The 16,467-nt window shown below is 38.9% G+C and overlaps 4 protein-coding genes across 5 annotated transcripts; 2 read left to right on the top strand and 2 right to left on the bottom strand.

Annotated features, from left to right (window-relative positions):
• Positions 1-239: 239 nt before the first annotated feature.
• LOC122834644 lies at positions 240-3,434 on the bottom strand. Its single transcript, XM_044123249.1, has 2 exons — positions 1,133-3,434; positions 240-996 (listed from the first exon to the last, which is right to left on the bottom strand). The coding sequence occupies exons 1-2, from the start codon at positions 3,165-3,167 to the stop codon at positions 953-955; spliced, it is 2,079 nt and encodes a 692-aa protein (XP_043979184.1). The 5' UTR covers positions 3,168-3,434; the 3' UTR covers positions 240-952.
• A 345-nt stretch (positions 3,435-3,779) lies between these two features.
• Positions 3,780-6,719, top strand: LOC122834645 (EEF1A lysine methyltransferase 3-like). Its single transcript, XM_044123250.1, has 3 exons — positions 3,780-4,176; positions 4,262-4,373; positions 5,861-6,719. Exons 1-3 carry the CDS (start codon positions 4,012-4,014, stop codon positions 6,256-6,258), a joined length of 675 nt encoding a protein of 224 aa, XP_043979185.1. The 5' UTR covers positions 3,780-4,011; the 3' UTR covers positions 6,259-6,719.
• Positions 6,720-7,723: 1,004 nt separating this feature from the next.
• Positions 7,724-13,294, top strand: si:ch211-159e12.5. The gene is made up of 2 exons (XM_044123248.1): positions 7,724-7,853; positions 8,288-13,294. The coding sequence occupies exons 1-2, from the start codon at positions 7,726-7,728 to the stop codon at positions 12,003-12,005; spliced, it is 3,846 nt and encodes a 1,281-aa protein (XP_043979183.1). The 5' UTR covers positions 7,724-7,725; the 3' UTR covers positions 12,006-13,294.
• Positions 13,295-14,079: 785 nt separating this feature from the next.
• On the bottom strand, positions 14,080-15,863 carry cnpy2 (canopy FGF signaling regulator 2). Of its 2 annotated transcripts, XM_044123252.1 has the most exons (6): positions 15,738-15,863; positions 15,471-15,577; positions 15,275-15,390; positions 14,879-15,076; positions 14,604-14,700; positions 14,080-14,505 (listed from the first exon to the last, which is right to left on the bottom strand). In XM_044123252.1, the coding sequence occupies exons 2-6, from the start codon at positions 15,568-15,570 to the stop codon at positions 14,462-14,464; spliced, it is 555 nt and encodes a 184-aa protein (XP_043979187.1). In that variant the 5' UTR covers positions 15,571-15,577; positions 15,738-15,863; the 3' UTR covers positions 14,080-14,461. The 2 variants fall into 2 exon arrangements, with proteins under 2 accessions (XP_043979187.1, XP_043979186.1); XM_044123251.1 differs by lacking the exon at positions 15,738-15,863 and having other exon boundaries at positions 15,471-15,585.
• Positions 15,864-16,467: the final 604 nt, after the last annotated feature.

Here is a 16,467-nt window from a genome sequence, read left to right as displayed (position 1 = left end):
GATAGATAGATAGATAGATAGATAGATAGATAGATAGATAGATAGATAGATAGATAGATAGATAGATAGATAGATAGATAGATAGATAGATAGATAGATAGATAGATATCGAAATATCTCTATATATAGATATATATCTATAGATAGATATGTATGTAGATAGGTGTGGGTGTATATATATATATTTATATATATATATATATAGATATATATATAGATATAGATAGATAGATATAATTTTGAACAGTGAAATTGTGATCATGGTAAAATATTAATAATAAAATATTACTGATAGTAAATAAGAATAATCATATATTGTAATAATATCAATAACAAAATAACAGCAAAACACAAAATAATTTCAATATGAAGGAGAATTAAGAGAAAGAATAGAAAAATAATATATGTCTGTCTACTTTGGAAGATTTTTTTCTATCTAACATCACATAAGAGGGAAAACTCTGTTTTAACAGGAAAAAACCTCCACCAAAATGAATAAATAAAAAATTCTATGAAAATAGAAATTAGGATTTATTTTGTTATCCTAATAATCCCCCCTACTAATTTTCACTGTCTTTTTTAAAAGCAAATCCACAACAACTGAGATCAAACATCACCTGTGTGGCTGGAGCGAACTGATCATAAGTCCAATTGTAGACTTTTTTGAAAGGCGAAAGCATCTTTTCAAACATACCATATTTCTTGTATGCTCTCGTTTTTACAAGTTCACATCCAACAAATGCTATAAAGTCATCGAAGAAGTTGCTGTCTGGAATAACTGCTGCTTTGATCAGCGTTCTTGGTGAACCATAAATCCCTAGAAGGTTGTTAACTATGACCTTAGCATAGTAATCTGAGTTTAGTTTCTGATTAATTTCATTACATTTTTGAATGCCTAAGTGAGCTGACAGGTAAATGGAGAGACGCCTCTTCAGAACAGTAGACTGTTCCCTCAGCAGCAGTCGTTTAGAATCACGGGGGTATTTTTCCAAAAGCCTATTGACGACAGCAGAAATAATGTAAATCTCGTGTTTACATGTTTGGCATTGAAGCAAGTCTGACACCTCAGAGATAAAGTCCTTAAGCACAGATGGTTTAACATTGGATTTGCAAGTTTTGCAGTGGAACTCACAGTCAGTCCAATCATCTTCTCCCTGAGCAATGCCGTGCTCAAAACATTGTATTCCTTTCTCTTGCTTGTCTTGACCTGCCCTGTCTTTAATGTGTGCTGTAGGATCTACTCCTGGTTGCCCAGCCTGAGCAGCTACTTCTGGTTTGTTGGTTCCCTGATCCAAAATGTTGGGAGTGTGACAGTGATGATGTTTTCTGCCAATGCTGCTGAGCTTTGAAGGAATGGTTCCAGTAGCAGGTCTCTTAAAGAATTTAAAGAGAGAAGACTTCTCTGCTGAAGGAACGTGTTCAAAGGCAGTACCCGGTTCTGGAGGAGGAACTTGTGCAAAAGTAGCATAAGGCTGAGTAGGAACTTCTACAGAGGCAGTACAAGGTTCTGGAATAAATTTTTGTCCTGCCACATTTTTCACTAAGGAGTTAACCACTTTTCGAGGAAATGATTCTGACTGCCCATCGTCATTGTCAGTTGATTCTGACCAGTGGGTTTTTTTAGGAATGGAAATATTTGAAACATGGTTTTGTAATTTTTTGAAAGCAGTGCGAACAGCTTGGTTTACAGAAGTGCTTGGCAGACTACAAGTTACCGGATTAGCATGTTGTCCTGCCACATTTTTCACTAAGGAGTTAATCACTTTTTGAGGAAATGATTCCGACTGGTCATCATCAATGACAGTTGATTCTAAGTTTTGTATCTCTGGAGAGATGGAAGCATTTGAAACCTCACTTCGTAATTTTTTTATGGCAGTGAATACATCTTCGTCTTGAAGAGTATATGGCACATTAGTAGTTACTGGATTAGGATGTTGTACTGCCTCATTTTCCATTAAGGACTTAATCAGTTTCTGAGGAAATGATTTTAACTGATCATCGTCAATGTCTGTTGATTCTGAGCTTTTGGTGTCTGTAGAGACGGAAATATTTGAAATCTCATTTTGTAATTCTTTAAATACAGCTCGCACCTGTTGGCTTTCGAATGTGTTTGACACACTACACGTTACTGGATCAGGAAGTTGTCCTGCCACATTGTCCATGAAAGACTTAATCAGTTTTAGGGAAAATGAGTTTAATTGTCCATCATCAGTGATAGTTGATTCTGATCTTTGAGTGTCAGGAGAGATGGAAGTATCTGAAACCTCACTTTGTAATTTTTTGAGGACAGCGTCTACATCTTGGTTTTCAAAAATGTCTGCCACATTACAAGTTACTGGATCAGGAACCGCATTTTCCGTTAAGGAGTTCATCTGTTTTAGGGGAATTGATTTTACCTGGCCTTCTTCAATGTCAGTTGATTCTAAGTTTTGGATCTCTGGAGTGATGGAAATATTTGAAACCTCATCTTGTAATTCTTCAAAGGGAGTGCACAGCTTTTGGTGCTCAAAAGTGTCTGGCACACTGCATGTTACTGGACTAGGATGTTGTCCTTCCCTGGGGGACTTAATCGAGCTTGTAGGAGATGGTTTTAACTGGTCATCTTCAGTGACAGTTTCTACACGTTGGGTCTCTAGAGGGATGGAAATATGTGAAACCTCGTTTTGTAATTCTTTGAAGGCAGTGTGCACTTCTTGGCTTTCAAAACTGTCTGGTGACTTCAACATCCTCCTAAAAATTCTATTGAAAAAATTTTCAGTCGTTTTCCTCGCAACTGTGTACAATCTCTCTGAAGAGCTTACTTTTTTCAGATCATCTGTTTTCGTCATATCAGAGCTGCCAGAGGCAAGCAGACAATTAACGTTAGAAGGAGCAGTGGAAACAGGCAGCTCGTTTTTATTACGGTACCTTAGATGAAAGTAGATCTTGCGAGTCAGTTTTTTGGCAAGTCTCTGAGTTTCAAGAGAGGCTGTCATTTTGTGAACTCTTCTATCTAAACTCTCTTCAGTTTCATAAACCCTTCTGAGTTTATCCAGCAATGCGTTGAGCTCTGCACTGACACTGTCAAAATCGATTCTAGAAAGCTCCTGGTTTTCCAAGGAAATATCAAAGCGTGTGATGTTAGAGCAGCTTGATGTTACCGACGGAGAAGTTTCAGAATCCATCATCCAGAATTTTCTTTCTCTTCCTTTTTTTCTACTGTTTTTTGTCTTAAAACAGCAGATTTCTGCTAAACTTTTCTGGGTGTAGTTTCCAACAGAAATGAAGTAAATTCGAATTACTATTCTTTATGTTAAACAAGTGACTATGACGTAGTAAAAGCGTTTGGCCTTTGCGTGTCACTTGGTGACAAGACGTCGTAGTTCATGACGTGTTCAAAAGCAAATCCGACTTTAAAAGACACACCATAAACAGGAAGAGGTGAAAGGACAACAATAAGGTACTATAACGCTTCTGTACTGTCAGATTCCTTGATGATGGTCTGACTGGTTAACTGCTAAGTCCGGATGTCATACACCTGTTAATAACAAAGTGTATGACGATCTAACTTCTACGTTATGGCGTCATGATGCTGATTAAATAAAACCAAATGGTAGTTCCTGCGTATACCTGTCTGACAGACATAGCTGTCAGTTTGTGCTATGAGTATGGTGAAATGATAACGTATGCTGACAGAACACCGGTGTTCTGTCCACTTTTTTTTACCCGGAAACTAAAAGGGTCTTTAATTTCTTTCAAAGTAAAAGCTGAGGGTTGTCTTAATACAAGCTTGACGCTTTAACTCCTTGGAAGTTAACATTTTATTTATTTATTTATTTGAAATTTTTTTTTGCACGTTGAATTGTAATGAATTGAACATTTACTTAAAATATAAATAAACTCCCAATTTTATCAATAATTTTTGAGATATCGCAGTACTAGCTAACTTGACCTGGAAGACGACTCCTCGTCTTCTACAGTAGAAATGACAGCTTTTGAATCGTGAAAATCGCAGTTTATTAATCATAAGTCATGATTTGTGCTGAGGATGAAGACGACCCGTTCCCTGTCGATGATGACTGCCTGTCCACTGAGACGTTTTCACAGGAGACGGAGTTCAGGCTGATGGGCGAAGAACTCCGGATACAGCAGCTTTTCGGGGCCAACCTCGGCGTGGCTGCTCCTGTCTGGGAAGCTGTAAGAGCGGATGTCACTAAGCCAAAGCTTTCTGCGATGCGTGGGTTAGAGAAGTTGTGTGGTAACTGCGTGACTGGGTCCACAGGCGCTGCATTTATGCCGCTACTTTGAGGATCAGTCGGTGGAGCTCAGAGGACGGCGCGTCATAGAGCTGGGAGCAGGAACTGGGGTGGTCGGTATTTTGGCTGCTCGTCTGGGTAGGCTAGAATTCATTCATTCATTCATTCATTCATTCATTCATTCATTCATTCATTCATTCATCAGTGTATTCACTAATCCATTCATCCAGAAAAAGTGCTTTATTTACTCATTCATTTTATTAATTAGTCTATCCTGGAGTCGATGCATATATTTGTTTATTTATTCATCAGTCCCTTTATCCATTATATTTCATTCATGCCTTCATCGTTTCATTAATTAATTAATCAATTCCTCAAGTCATGTATTCATGCATATTCATCCAAGTTAGGTATACATGCAGTCATGTATTCATTCATGAGTTCATCGGTCAATTCAAGACTCTCAGGCCAAGTGGGTTTGAATCAATCTCTTTAGAGAGCTTTTACTGACTGCCCACTAGATGGCAGTGTATTACAGTGGCGTCCAACAAAGTGGCTTTCATGCAAATAAAAAATGGCTGCCTGATTTTAGGAAAACATAAAATGTTATTGTTGAAAACTGCAAAAACGATATAAATTCTGATTAAGAAGCTAGCTTGCTACTTCTTCTGTCTTTTCTTTTCTTTTTTTTTTGCAAATATAGCAGAGTTTTAATGAATGGCCCCAGAAATATAACAAGGTACAAAATGTTCTACCTCAGCAGTCATTTACATTAACATTTCACTCATTGATGCTACAGTGACAAATTTCCTTTGTTTTATTGTGCGCCTCAAAATAGACACACAAACACAAATAAAACAAAAAAGCTTTTGAATACCAAACTATTTAGGCACAAAATGCATTAATTTCTTTTAAAATTGGAAAAACGTCAAATAAGATTTAATTAAAAATGAAAGTAAGAACCGATAAAAAGTACAGTCCACCTGTGTTTAAAAACTGAAAGGTAGCACAAAAGACAATATTAAAACGGTAATTTATGGTTAAACCTGGAAGAATCTTTTACTGGTTCTAACAGCATAAATCAGGAAGAAGGTATTATGTCCCAGAATTACTTATAAACTTTCACAAAGAGTTCATTTAAAAGGCAGCATGTCTCAACATGATGTAAAATGGCCTGTTATAGCTTAAAGGTTGGAAACACAAAGTCTTATTTAGGAAAACATAAAATTCTTTACATCTCATCAAAAAGACAAAAAAGTCCCGAGCTCTGAACAGGAACAGTGATCAAATAAATCTGCGTATCTGTTTCACATCGCACCTCCATGCTCGATAAAGTTGGTCACTAGAATCAACTTAATATTGTATCTTCAACTATCCTTGGTTTCAGTGTAACTTGCCTTGGTGATCTGCTATGTTAAAATCTCATGTCCAACATATTGCAGAAAAATCTCTTCACAATCATTTTTATTTGCTTCATTACTCATCAATTTGTAATAACTTAAGCATTTCTTGTGTTTTACAACCTAAACGGCAATAAAGACAAGCTCTGAGACTTTCTGGATGTTTTCAGACTCATCCGATTTTGAGTTTTCATCTGCTTCACATGACGCTGTATCGTCTTTCAGGTGCAGAGGTGACCGTCACAGACCTCCCTCTGGCTCTGCCACAGCTTCAGGCGAACGTCTCTGCCAACGTTCCCCCTGCCGGCTGGCCTTCTGCCCCTCCAGCTGTCCTCCCTCTGTGCTGGGGGGAGGACCACTTAGCCTTCCCCTCCGACTGGGATCTGGTGCTCTGTGCGGACATCGTCTACCTGCCAGAGACATACCCTCTGCTGGTGGAGACGCTGGCTCATTTGTGCAAAAACGGGGCCGTGGCGTATCTCTCATCAAAAATGCGCACAGAGCACAGGACTCAGAGTTTCTACGAGGAGCACTTGCAGAGCAGATTTGATGTGGAGCTTGTGCTTCGCGATGACAAGCAAAATAATAATATTTACCGTGCGTCCAAGAGAGCAGAGGAGTAACAGGAGGAAGAGCTTAATAAGAGACTGGACAGAAAACATTTTGTGTACAACAAAACGGAGTAAAATCAACAAACATTTTTTATTCATCTCTGGGTTTGTGCTAGATATTGAAAGAAAGGATTTGTTACAGAAAATATTATTGTTTTCATGTTCAAGTATTATTGAACCTGAAATTTATGGAAGCCTTTGATTTTTGTTTAATTTCTTTACAATGTTCAACCAAATTTTGCTGCAAATGTTTGGTTTAAAAAAAAAAAAAGTAACTTAAGCCTAATCTTTATCTCTTGGAATATATAAAGAAATTTTACAGATCCAGAAGCTTTTCAGTTCTCATCACTGCCTATTGCTATGCGTTTGTTTTGCATTTTGTAACAACTGCCTAATTAATGTGTGTGCGCAATAACACATTTTTGTTACACTGACATTCATAGGAGCATTATCTTTAATAAGGTATTAGAAAACGTCAACACAAAGTTTCTCTCCTCCCAAACTGTGCGGTCAGACATCAACAGATGTCACTCCCCTGCAGCCGCCTGTCGGTCCTTCATCCCCTCTGCCCTGTACTCTGCTGATGTGCAGCTTTTCTGTTCAGGAAAGGAAAGCCTGTTTGTTACGCTGGAGAGTTTCAAAGAAAGGGAGACGACCCGATTGCTGCCGGTCACTCCGTAAGCTACAATTCACATAACAAAACAACAGATCTCTATCTGCTCACCGGCCCAGCACCTCCCACGCGACTCGCCCAAAAAACACTAATCGCTTGTTTCTGTTGAAGCTTCATTCTTATAATACCTCATTACTGTAACAACTATTGATGATAGGATAAATAATAAAAAACAAATTGCACATACAAGATATACCAATAGATTATTACGATTTTTACTGATTTAACATCCTTTTTTGTGTGTAACCAATATGAATAAAAAAAATAAATGAATGCCTCTAAATAAAATTTTCATTATCAAGTTTCAGAAACATGGAAGACAAATAATCATTAAGACAATTAAGAGTATATTTGAAATGTTTTTATAAGGTTTAAGATAAAGATTTTGGCAAATTTGAGTGTAAATGATTGAGGAAACGGTCAATTTTTAACAAGGCTTAAAATATTACTATTTAAAAATTGCCACATGAGCAAAGGTTGGGTCCTTAATAGTATGGCTGTTGGTGTGTGGGTGTGTGTACGGGTGTGTACGAGTGTGGGTACGGGTGTGCGTGTGTGTGTGTGTGTTTAAAGAGTGGGAGGAGGACAGAGAGCTACCATCCCCTAAAACACTTTGTCCTGTTAGGACTTCATTATTCATCGCCTCACCTCAGGAACAGCTAGACTAAGGATTTTGAAAACAGCACCTGAAGGTTTGTGTTAAAGTTCATTTGGGATGCAATATTTAAAATCTGTTACTTTAAACTTCTCAGTCCATATTTGATTACTTTAAATTGTGTCATTTGAAGCAAACGAACCTTAAATACATGTTTTCTTTTCTAACGCTTCAGATCTGTGCTTGGGAGCAGCTGATGGAGTTTTGGTTGGACAATCAGAGTCAGTTGCAGATGCACTCCAGATTTGGGACTCTTCCTGGGAGAAATTGTGCAAACAGGTGAGCTAAATGGAAATAAAATAAAAACTTTTAGTTAGATGATGCTTAAAAAAGTATTTTTTTAACTATAGTACGGTAGAAAAAGCGTCTTAGAAATAAAATAGTTACTTCATTGCCAAACATGCTCCAATAATCCAATCACTTAAAATTAACATTTTGAAAAACTGAATACAGTTGTGTAAAACATTTTAATCTGACCAATATGAGGCAAATAGGATGTTGTATATAACTCAAACAGTAACATTTAAACTGAAAGATGAGAAGAGTCACAAGTAATATAATATGAATTATTATGTATGAATTCTTTTGCATAGCATTAAGTTATAAATGATTTGCAGCTGGCTGAATCTTAAGGTAAAATACATTTAACACATTCCAACTCTTTGTTTTCCAAGTTGAATTTAATATAAATTTTTCCACCATTTTACTCACAGCTATCATGAGAGACGGCAGGCGACCTATAACACACTGTGCTATGGAGAGCAGCAGGATCAGGGAAGGGAGAGCAGTGACTGGACGGTACCAGGATCAAGAGTAGGAGGAGCTCTACAGGAATATACCAACTGGACCGACCCTGAGCCGCCTGACTCCTCTTCTCCAAACTTTCCTTTCATTTTACACCGTCATGAACAGCGCCACCAGGACCTGGGGGAATATCGGCAACACAACCCCAGAGACAGAGAGTGGGCATCTCACGCAGCTGCAAGGGACTACGACAGAGGATTTCTGAGAGATGCATGGCCAAAGCGATGGGACCAGAGTCAGCCTGCCCGTTACAACAGAGATGTTTCTGCTAAGAGGAACGACACCAGCTATCGAGAGCTGGAGGCCTGGGCAGCCCGGTACAGCCACTCGCTGCCAAGGAGGAGACGCTTAGAAGCAGAGTTACGAGAGGCTGTCCATAGCCAGCCGGAGAGAGAAAAACTTTTGACACATCCTGAAGTTCAGCTACAATACTACCAGCTAAATCGAAGCAGCAGAGCGCATGGGCTGTGGGACAAAGCAGGACCTCTTACTACTGACCCAAACCACATGAAGGGAAATATTGAATACCAATCAAGGGTTCTGGACAAACCTCCTGGATATATTGGACCTCCTCCCTACAACAGGCCACACAAAAGTCCACCTGTGATGCACCATTGTGATTTTGGCAGGCAGCTGGTTGGGAAGAAGCAAGTCGATTGGTCACAGCCAACTCTCAGAAAGTCAAATGTCCTTCTAGATTTGGAAACCAAGAGGAAAGTCGAGAAAGATGCAAGTAAAATCTGCCCTGGACTAGAGGAACTAGAGTTCAGCAAACATGAGAGGGATGCTTTACCGGGAGTCGGTTCCACTGATGCACAGAAACCTGAAGGCATACTGGATGAAGAACCACAAGCAGTTCAGACGTTAGACACGGAGAAGGATGAAATCTGTAAGGTCATAGAAGGAAGGAAGTTCAGACTAAAGAAAAAGACAGGAGGGATGACAATATTCTGTCTTGTGTCTCGACTAGCTAGCCCCTCTGAATCCACATCTTTACCAGTCTGTACCTCCCAAACAAGCATCCAAAGCACAGAAATAGGAGAGCTTTCAAAAGATAGACAGGTTGACAACCAAGTGAACAAGATCTCTGATGATGTGGACTTCAGAGCAAACACACTAACAGAGCAGTCAGATAAAAAGACCCCCGGATGCAGCGGAAAGGTTATGCCTAAAGATGACCTACCAGACAACGTTTTCCTGGAAAACTCTGGATTTGTATCTCAGTCTGTGGAGCCTGTATTGACCAGATACCCTTTATGGAGGGAGCCTGGTTCCAGTACCAAGGCAGAAACTGACAGCCTCAACACAAACTGTTTGAAAGAGACTAAAGAAAGCATCTTGAACCAGGATGAGAGTGGGGATGTAAGAAGCCAATCAACAGACTTTGAGAAGAACAAAGTAGACATTGCTGAGAACTCTGAGGATATGAAAGGTCTACTGGTGATAGACGCCAGCTGTGTTGTTGTCAAAGTGGAGATGATTCCTTCACCAAAGAAGGAGCAAGTTCACTATATGGACTCCACAGCACATGATGAAGGCAGAACATCTGAATCCAACTCTCAGGTTTATCAAGATGTTGCAACTGATCCAAGCAATGAGTCCTTGCAAAGGTATGAAGACCCTGAAGCTCATCTGGATCCAATACATTTGAAGAAACAGGAAGACAAAGAGAGTGGCAATTCCCTCTCTGGTGTGCAGTCATCTTTGGTTTCTGAAAGGGAAACTCTGGAGGAGCGTGCTGAAAGAATCCTTGGAATTCCTCTGCATGATGATGAACAGCAAACTGATGATGAAGAACCACTGATTGATCTGTGCAAGGAGGAGCAGAGTGAGGAGGCTGAACCACCTGATTCAGGGCAAACTGTAGAGGACACAGCAGAGGTTCTCCTAGTGGACAAAGATGACAATAGAAAGCTGCTAGCAAGTGAAGATAATAAAGATTTTACAGCATCTCAACAGCCAGCCAGCACCATGACTGAAAGCGATAACACTGAGTCCCAACTTGAAACAAACAACACTTCAACCAAAAATGAAATGAAGAAAGAAAGACGAGGTGAATACACTTGTGGTGAAATTGAAAATGAAGAGCACCTTGTTGATCTCAGTAATACTTATTCACTTTCTTCAGATTCATCAGATTCAAGCATACAGGAAGGTGCTGGTTCTGAACTGGATGCACAAAGTGTAGACCTAACACCTCACTCTGATGCCTCACCTCCTGTTTTCCCTGAATCACCTAATTCTCCTTTAAGCTCCACTCTCAGTGAAGAGTGTCTCCCAAGCCCTCCTCCTTTGGAAGTATTATTCCTAGAAGCTGATATGGAGAGTGGTGCCGAGCCAAAGCATAGTGAGGATAAAATGTCAGACTCTGCTGAAAACGGGTCCTTGGTCACAGAAATGAAAGAAGTCTTGCCACATCTACTTAATCTCCAATGTGACAACACTTTTTGTGTCACTGAGAAGGAGCAAACAGCTGTGAATGATTTATCTAGAGCTGAAGCAAAGTATGAAGATCTCAACATTTCAGCTCAGCAGCTTGGATGTGCCCAAACTGAAGGTGCCACTTATGCAAACAAGGACCAGGATCTTCAACTAGCTGACAGTAATTTCTCTGATCCTACAGTTGAAACAAGTGAGGACAATGAAGAAAATCCAAGAACTTGTGAATCAGAAGATTACAGCTTTCTACCAAAGTATGATTTGAAGGACAATGTTTTGTGCAAGACAGAAATAGATGTGATTCTGGAGCCAAGCCACAGAAATCCAGATCTGACCGCAAGTCCCTTGAAAGAAACAACAAGCAATGAGAGAGATAAATTCACTCAAATTCAACTAAACACCTCACAAAACTCACAAGATGAATGCCTTGACGATACCTGTCCTTCATCTGGTGAGGTCTTAAACAAGCTCCTAATCTCTGATATTTCATCTTCTCCACAAGAGCCTGACAGAGACCGTGCTCCTCCCTCTGAAACTGAATCAACTGGGTGTCCTCTAAGCATTGACATCACTGCTGCTCCAGACATTGTGGGAAATCTCTCTAATTATTTTTATCTGGATTCCTGCAAAGAATCCAGCCAGTTGACAACTTTTCTTTCCCAAGAGGAAGACGTTTCTCCAAAGTTCTCTCCAACGTCTGGACAAAAGAGAGAATCTCAGTATCCAAAGTCCCTGTTGGATGTGGTAAGTCGCATCAGGAAGCACACAGCACCTGACTCCGAGAGCGAAGAGGAGGAAGTGAGCGAACAGTGGGATCTGAGTTGTCTAGATGTGGTGGCAGACACAAAGTCTGAGAAGAACTTCTCTGATGAGCTACAGGCAGTTTTAAAACACAACACAGGGGAGGCGGACAAAGAATCAGAGGGACATGCTGAAGAAGACACAATGTCCTGCAGCAGCCACGTGTCTGAAGGCACTATTACTTTAGGGATTGAAGAAACAACACTCTCTGGTGACGTGAAAGACGAGTATGTCACTGTCGAACAGGAGCTAAGATGCTCCAGTGAAGAAAAAGATGAAACCCAATTGGAAGAAAGTGAAGAAGAAGAGGACAATATAAATATTTGTGGTTCTAGTGAGGAGAGTCCGGTGGAGGTAGATCAAGAGGTCAGTGATGTGTTGAGTTAGACTAACAAGATATCTAACAAACAGTGCCTTGCAAACATAGTCTAACCCCTTAAACTTTTTCAGATTTGGTAACGTTACAACCAAAAACTTCAGTGTGTTTTATTGGGACTATCTACTAAACCCCAAAGTTAAGCATAACTGAGAAACGGGAGGCAAAAGACATATGGTTTTAAGTTACAAATAAAAACAAATTTGGTTTGCGTCTGCATGTCAAGTGCATGACAAATACGTTTGAAATACGACTACATACTCTGATATCCCTAAATAAAATCCATAAAATTGCCACTAGAAGTCACTTTATTAGTGAACAAGAGCATAATTTAATTTCAGAAGGATCCATCTGTTCTGAGGTTTCTTAGAGAACATTAATGAACAATGAGCGTCATGATGGCCAATGAACACAGCAGATCAGTGAGGAAGTTGTGGAGAGATTTAAAGTAGGAATAAGTTATAAAGCATCATTCTGAGCTTCAGGAAAGGTCAGGGTGTAGTTATTCACTTCATACCGTAAATCCTATCTTTTTTTGGAAGAATGTCAAGGAGCCATCCTTTTTTTTTTTTTTTTAAAGAAAGCCACAAGTAGTCCTCTTGTTTGCTGTGCTCTGCAAACACAACAAAGAAGGTGCTCTGGCCAACTGAGGACATAATTTAACTTTTTGGTCAACATCCAAACTGTATGTGTAGTTGCTGAGAAAGACTCCTGTCTCTCTGAACACACCATACCCATGCTAAAACATGGTGGTCACGCTGTGGAGGTGATTCTCTTCAATAGGAACAGGGAAAATGGTCAAAGTTGACTGGACCACTAATCAAGGTAAAAACAAGGCAGTAACCTATTCAAAAAAGCGAAATACTTGAGAGTACAGCAGAGGTTTCCAACAATCCTAACTAGAGCTGCAATACCAAGCACCAATTTCCTTCCAACTTCCAACTTCACACCACAGTTATGCATAACATTTTAGCTGTAAATATTTCAAGGAGTGAGGATATTTTTGCAAGTCACTGTACAATATCTTTATTTTACCCATACTGTTCAAGTAATTTTAGAGGTTTTATAGTTGATTGTTGAGTGATAAAAAACAGAAAATAAAATGTTTGCTTAGATTTCAGTGTGGAGAATGAGATGTTTATAAAATTATTCAGATTATTTATGTCTTGAGTCTAGAAATAAAGGCTGAACTCATGTTGAGGTCATAGAAATATATTTGAAGAAAAAACAGATTCTGAAATTCATACAAATGTGGAAATTTCAAGTCACTTGTGAAAAAGTTTTTTGTTGTTTTTTTTTTTTTATAAAAACCAGAATGTAATTTTTGTTCATTCACCATCAGCTTAGCATCATAACACAGATCACTCTACTGATGTAACAAGGGTTTGGTATAATTATGCTGACAGAGCAACTAAACTTAAATATTCACATGACCATACTTAAATTAATCCTATAAATATTACATGTGTTTTATGTCCTAATCAAAAAATGACAAATAACACAATATGTAATGGATGTAAAAGAGAAAAAAAATAACTACTTAACACTTTTTTGCTTTATTGAAGCAAAAATGTAGGTGAATTAAGACAATTAAACATAACGCCAGAAATCTTAACACAAATTTTCTAACTAAGATGTAAACAAACTCATCAGTCTTGATGAAAATGTTTTTTTTTTTACTTTTTTAAATCATCTGTTTGCTAGTTTCTATAGTGAAAAAGATGAAACGGAAACATGGACATACTTTGCTATAGATTGGAGAAACAGTCTGGCTTACCGACATGAAGGTTTTCTTCTAATGCTAGCTATTTGTAATCCAGGTTGTAGAAAAACTACCACATCAAATTGAAAAGAAATTTTATATTGCTAAACATGAGCATAACATGTGGGTATATGTTGGTGGATTCATAAGTCCTGTAAAACAGGGTATATCCAGTCTGTGCACCATGTATTTGAGTTGTGAGTTATTACAATCAGATTGTTGGGGAGGTACTTTTCAAGACGTAAGGATTACTCAGGAAATATTTGCCATGGAAAACCTAGCTTCACTTAAATCAAATTTATTTGTACAATTTTTAATCTATAAGTCAGTCTTTAGCTTGATTTAATAGACTAACTAAAGAAAAACAAGACAGGAAAGCCTCAAATTAATGCTATAAATCAGGACAGATAAATTAACTTTAAGTGTAATTTTAAATTTCCAACAGGACAATAAATATTAATTCTTATTGTTCACAGTTTGAGTTTCATGAGGAGTGTTTGGTGGGAATGAAAGAAACAAATATATAACATACAGTCACTGGATGGGTAACAAAAAACAACACAGCATAATTAGACGGTAAGTGCTCCTAAATTCTCTGTGATCTTGTATAAAAAGATTTGTTTACATCTTGAGGCAATGTCATGAGACTTTACAGCACCAGAAGATTTGGTTTGTGTCAGAGATCGCAGCTCTGACAAGAGAATATCAAAGCTCATCATGGGGAATGTTTAAGGCGTGGTCACACAGGTCTGCAAGGCACACAAACAAGAACAAAAAAATGTTGAAATTACACAAACACACTGTGGCTCAAATTCACAAAAGGGAGCAAAACAAATGGTGACCATACCTGTCCTTTTACTGCAGAGTTTGTCTTTGACATTATCCGTTTCATGAGCGAAGAATTCGATAATTTCATCTTCGTGATGTTCGACAATTGTTTCACACTTCAGAAAAAAAGTAATAAAATAAGAGCACAACACTTAGTGAATGTTTTAACCTGATTTGTCTTCTTATTAATGAAAGAACGATTCAATTAAAGTCAATAAACATCATGATTAGTTTAAAAGCTTGTGTAGAAGTTCTTCAACTTTGCAAGAGGGCTAAAGAGAAAATTATACTCACTGCAAATTTTAAACTGGATGTCGCTCTTGAGTCCAACGCGGCCTCTGAGAGGTCCATGGCCTCACCGGTCCGAGACTTGACCCTGACATAGGACTTCCTGTTTGTGGACGGATCTGTGTGCTCTCCGTAGTCCTCCATCCTCTCACACACACTCTCCATCAGATCCAGGAGGTTTCCCTCTGAGCGTGCCAGGGGAACCTGTTTGCAGCAAAGATCACCAAAAAAAAAAAAAAATCACAAACTAGCCACAAAGGGTCTGGCTAAACCCAAAAAGAGGTCTGCTCGGACATAATATTAGAGAGGATAAGAAAACAAACATACTTTTTGAGTAATTTAATCCTTCAAGGCAATAGTTTAGTTGATCACAACAGTACTGCTCTGAAATGACCCCCTTACCTCTCTGATGGACTGACTCCCATCCGGATTGATCCTGAAGGATCCAGTCTGGATCATTTTCTTTGGATCTACCTGGGATATGGCCCACTCCATCTCATCAACCAGAGCCCTGCAAGCTGAGCAGGCAGCAGAACACAGGAACATGAGGAGTTTTCTGAGTTTGTTGTGAAAACTGATCAAGAGGACAAATAGATACCTCCACATCTGATGTCCTGTCCTTGCCTGGCAGCGCAGCTGAAGCTCAGGAGGAGAAACACAACTACACAGGACGTGAGCAGAAGAGCAGCATCCCTCATCTTATTTCTAAACATAGAGATGCCACTTTATCGCCAGCCGACACATGAATACATTCAGAAACCCCAACAGGTTCACTGGTAAAACTCTCTACCACCCTCTCATTTTTATTATTCTGTTCTACAACCTAACCCTGAGCGAAGTTCAATCCCTTTTTCGTTTAACTCACCTGTTTCTGGAAGCTTCTCAGGATGAACTTCTAGGCTTTTCCAAGCTGTTTCAAAGCCTTCGGTGAAATGTGGTGACGTAGCAACAGAGTAGCTCTTTCACCGGCGGTGAGCTCTACACATACCGGACAGCTCCCCCGCGTGGCCAGGAAGATTCCAGCAGCCCCACTGTTACCAGGGCAACCTCAAGAAAGCGCCACACTGAAGTTTGAACAGTTAGTAGTTTAACGACTTTCATATAATCCTCAACCACCCCATATTTAAGTTTCTCAAATGTACAGTCTGGTAAGTTTTCGCAACGGTATTTTATTTAATTTAGCCTCTGTATGTAATGTAGTCAATGTATGTTTTCCTATAAGCAGAAATGACTATTTTTTTCTTCCCATTCAATCTCAAGTGCTGTCACTGAACTAAAACACTGAACTCAGGGACAAACAAATCCACTCAGTCAGATTTGGACATAATTTGGGAAAATACAGATAAATAATGGGTAAAGAGTGATTCGATACAAGCAAATATTTCAAAGTCCAGGTACCTCAGTCACCCAATTCACTTTGTATAGCATACTATATAGATGTTGGTACATTTTCATGCCTGTGATGATTTTCCACAATTACGGTTGATGAAAAAACATGACATATGATTCAATTCAGACCAACAAAAATAGTTTTTAATACAGAAATCTGGGCTTAATGAAAACATATCTGGGTAAAAATCTTTAAAAAAAATGTA

This window comes from Gambusia affinis, linkage group LG07 (genome assembly GCF_019740435.1).
Source record: "Gambusia affinis linkage group LG07, SWU_Gaff_1.0, whole genome shotgun sequence".
Taxonomy (NCBI): domain Eukaryota; kingdom Metazoa; phylum Chordata; class Actinopteri; order Cyprinodontiformes; family Poeciliidae; genus Gambusia; species Gambusia affinis.
The sequence above is the reverse complement of the archived record's forward strand: the minus strand, read 5'-3'. Positions and strand labels throughout refer to the sequence as shown.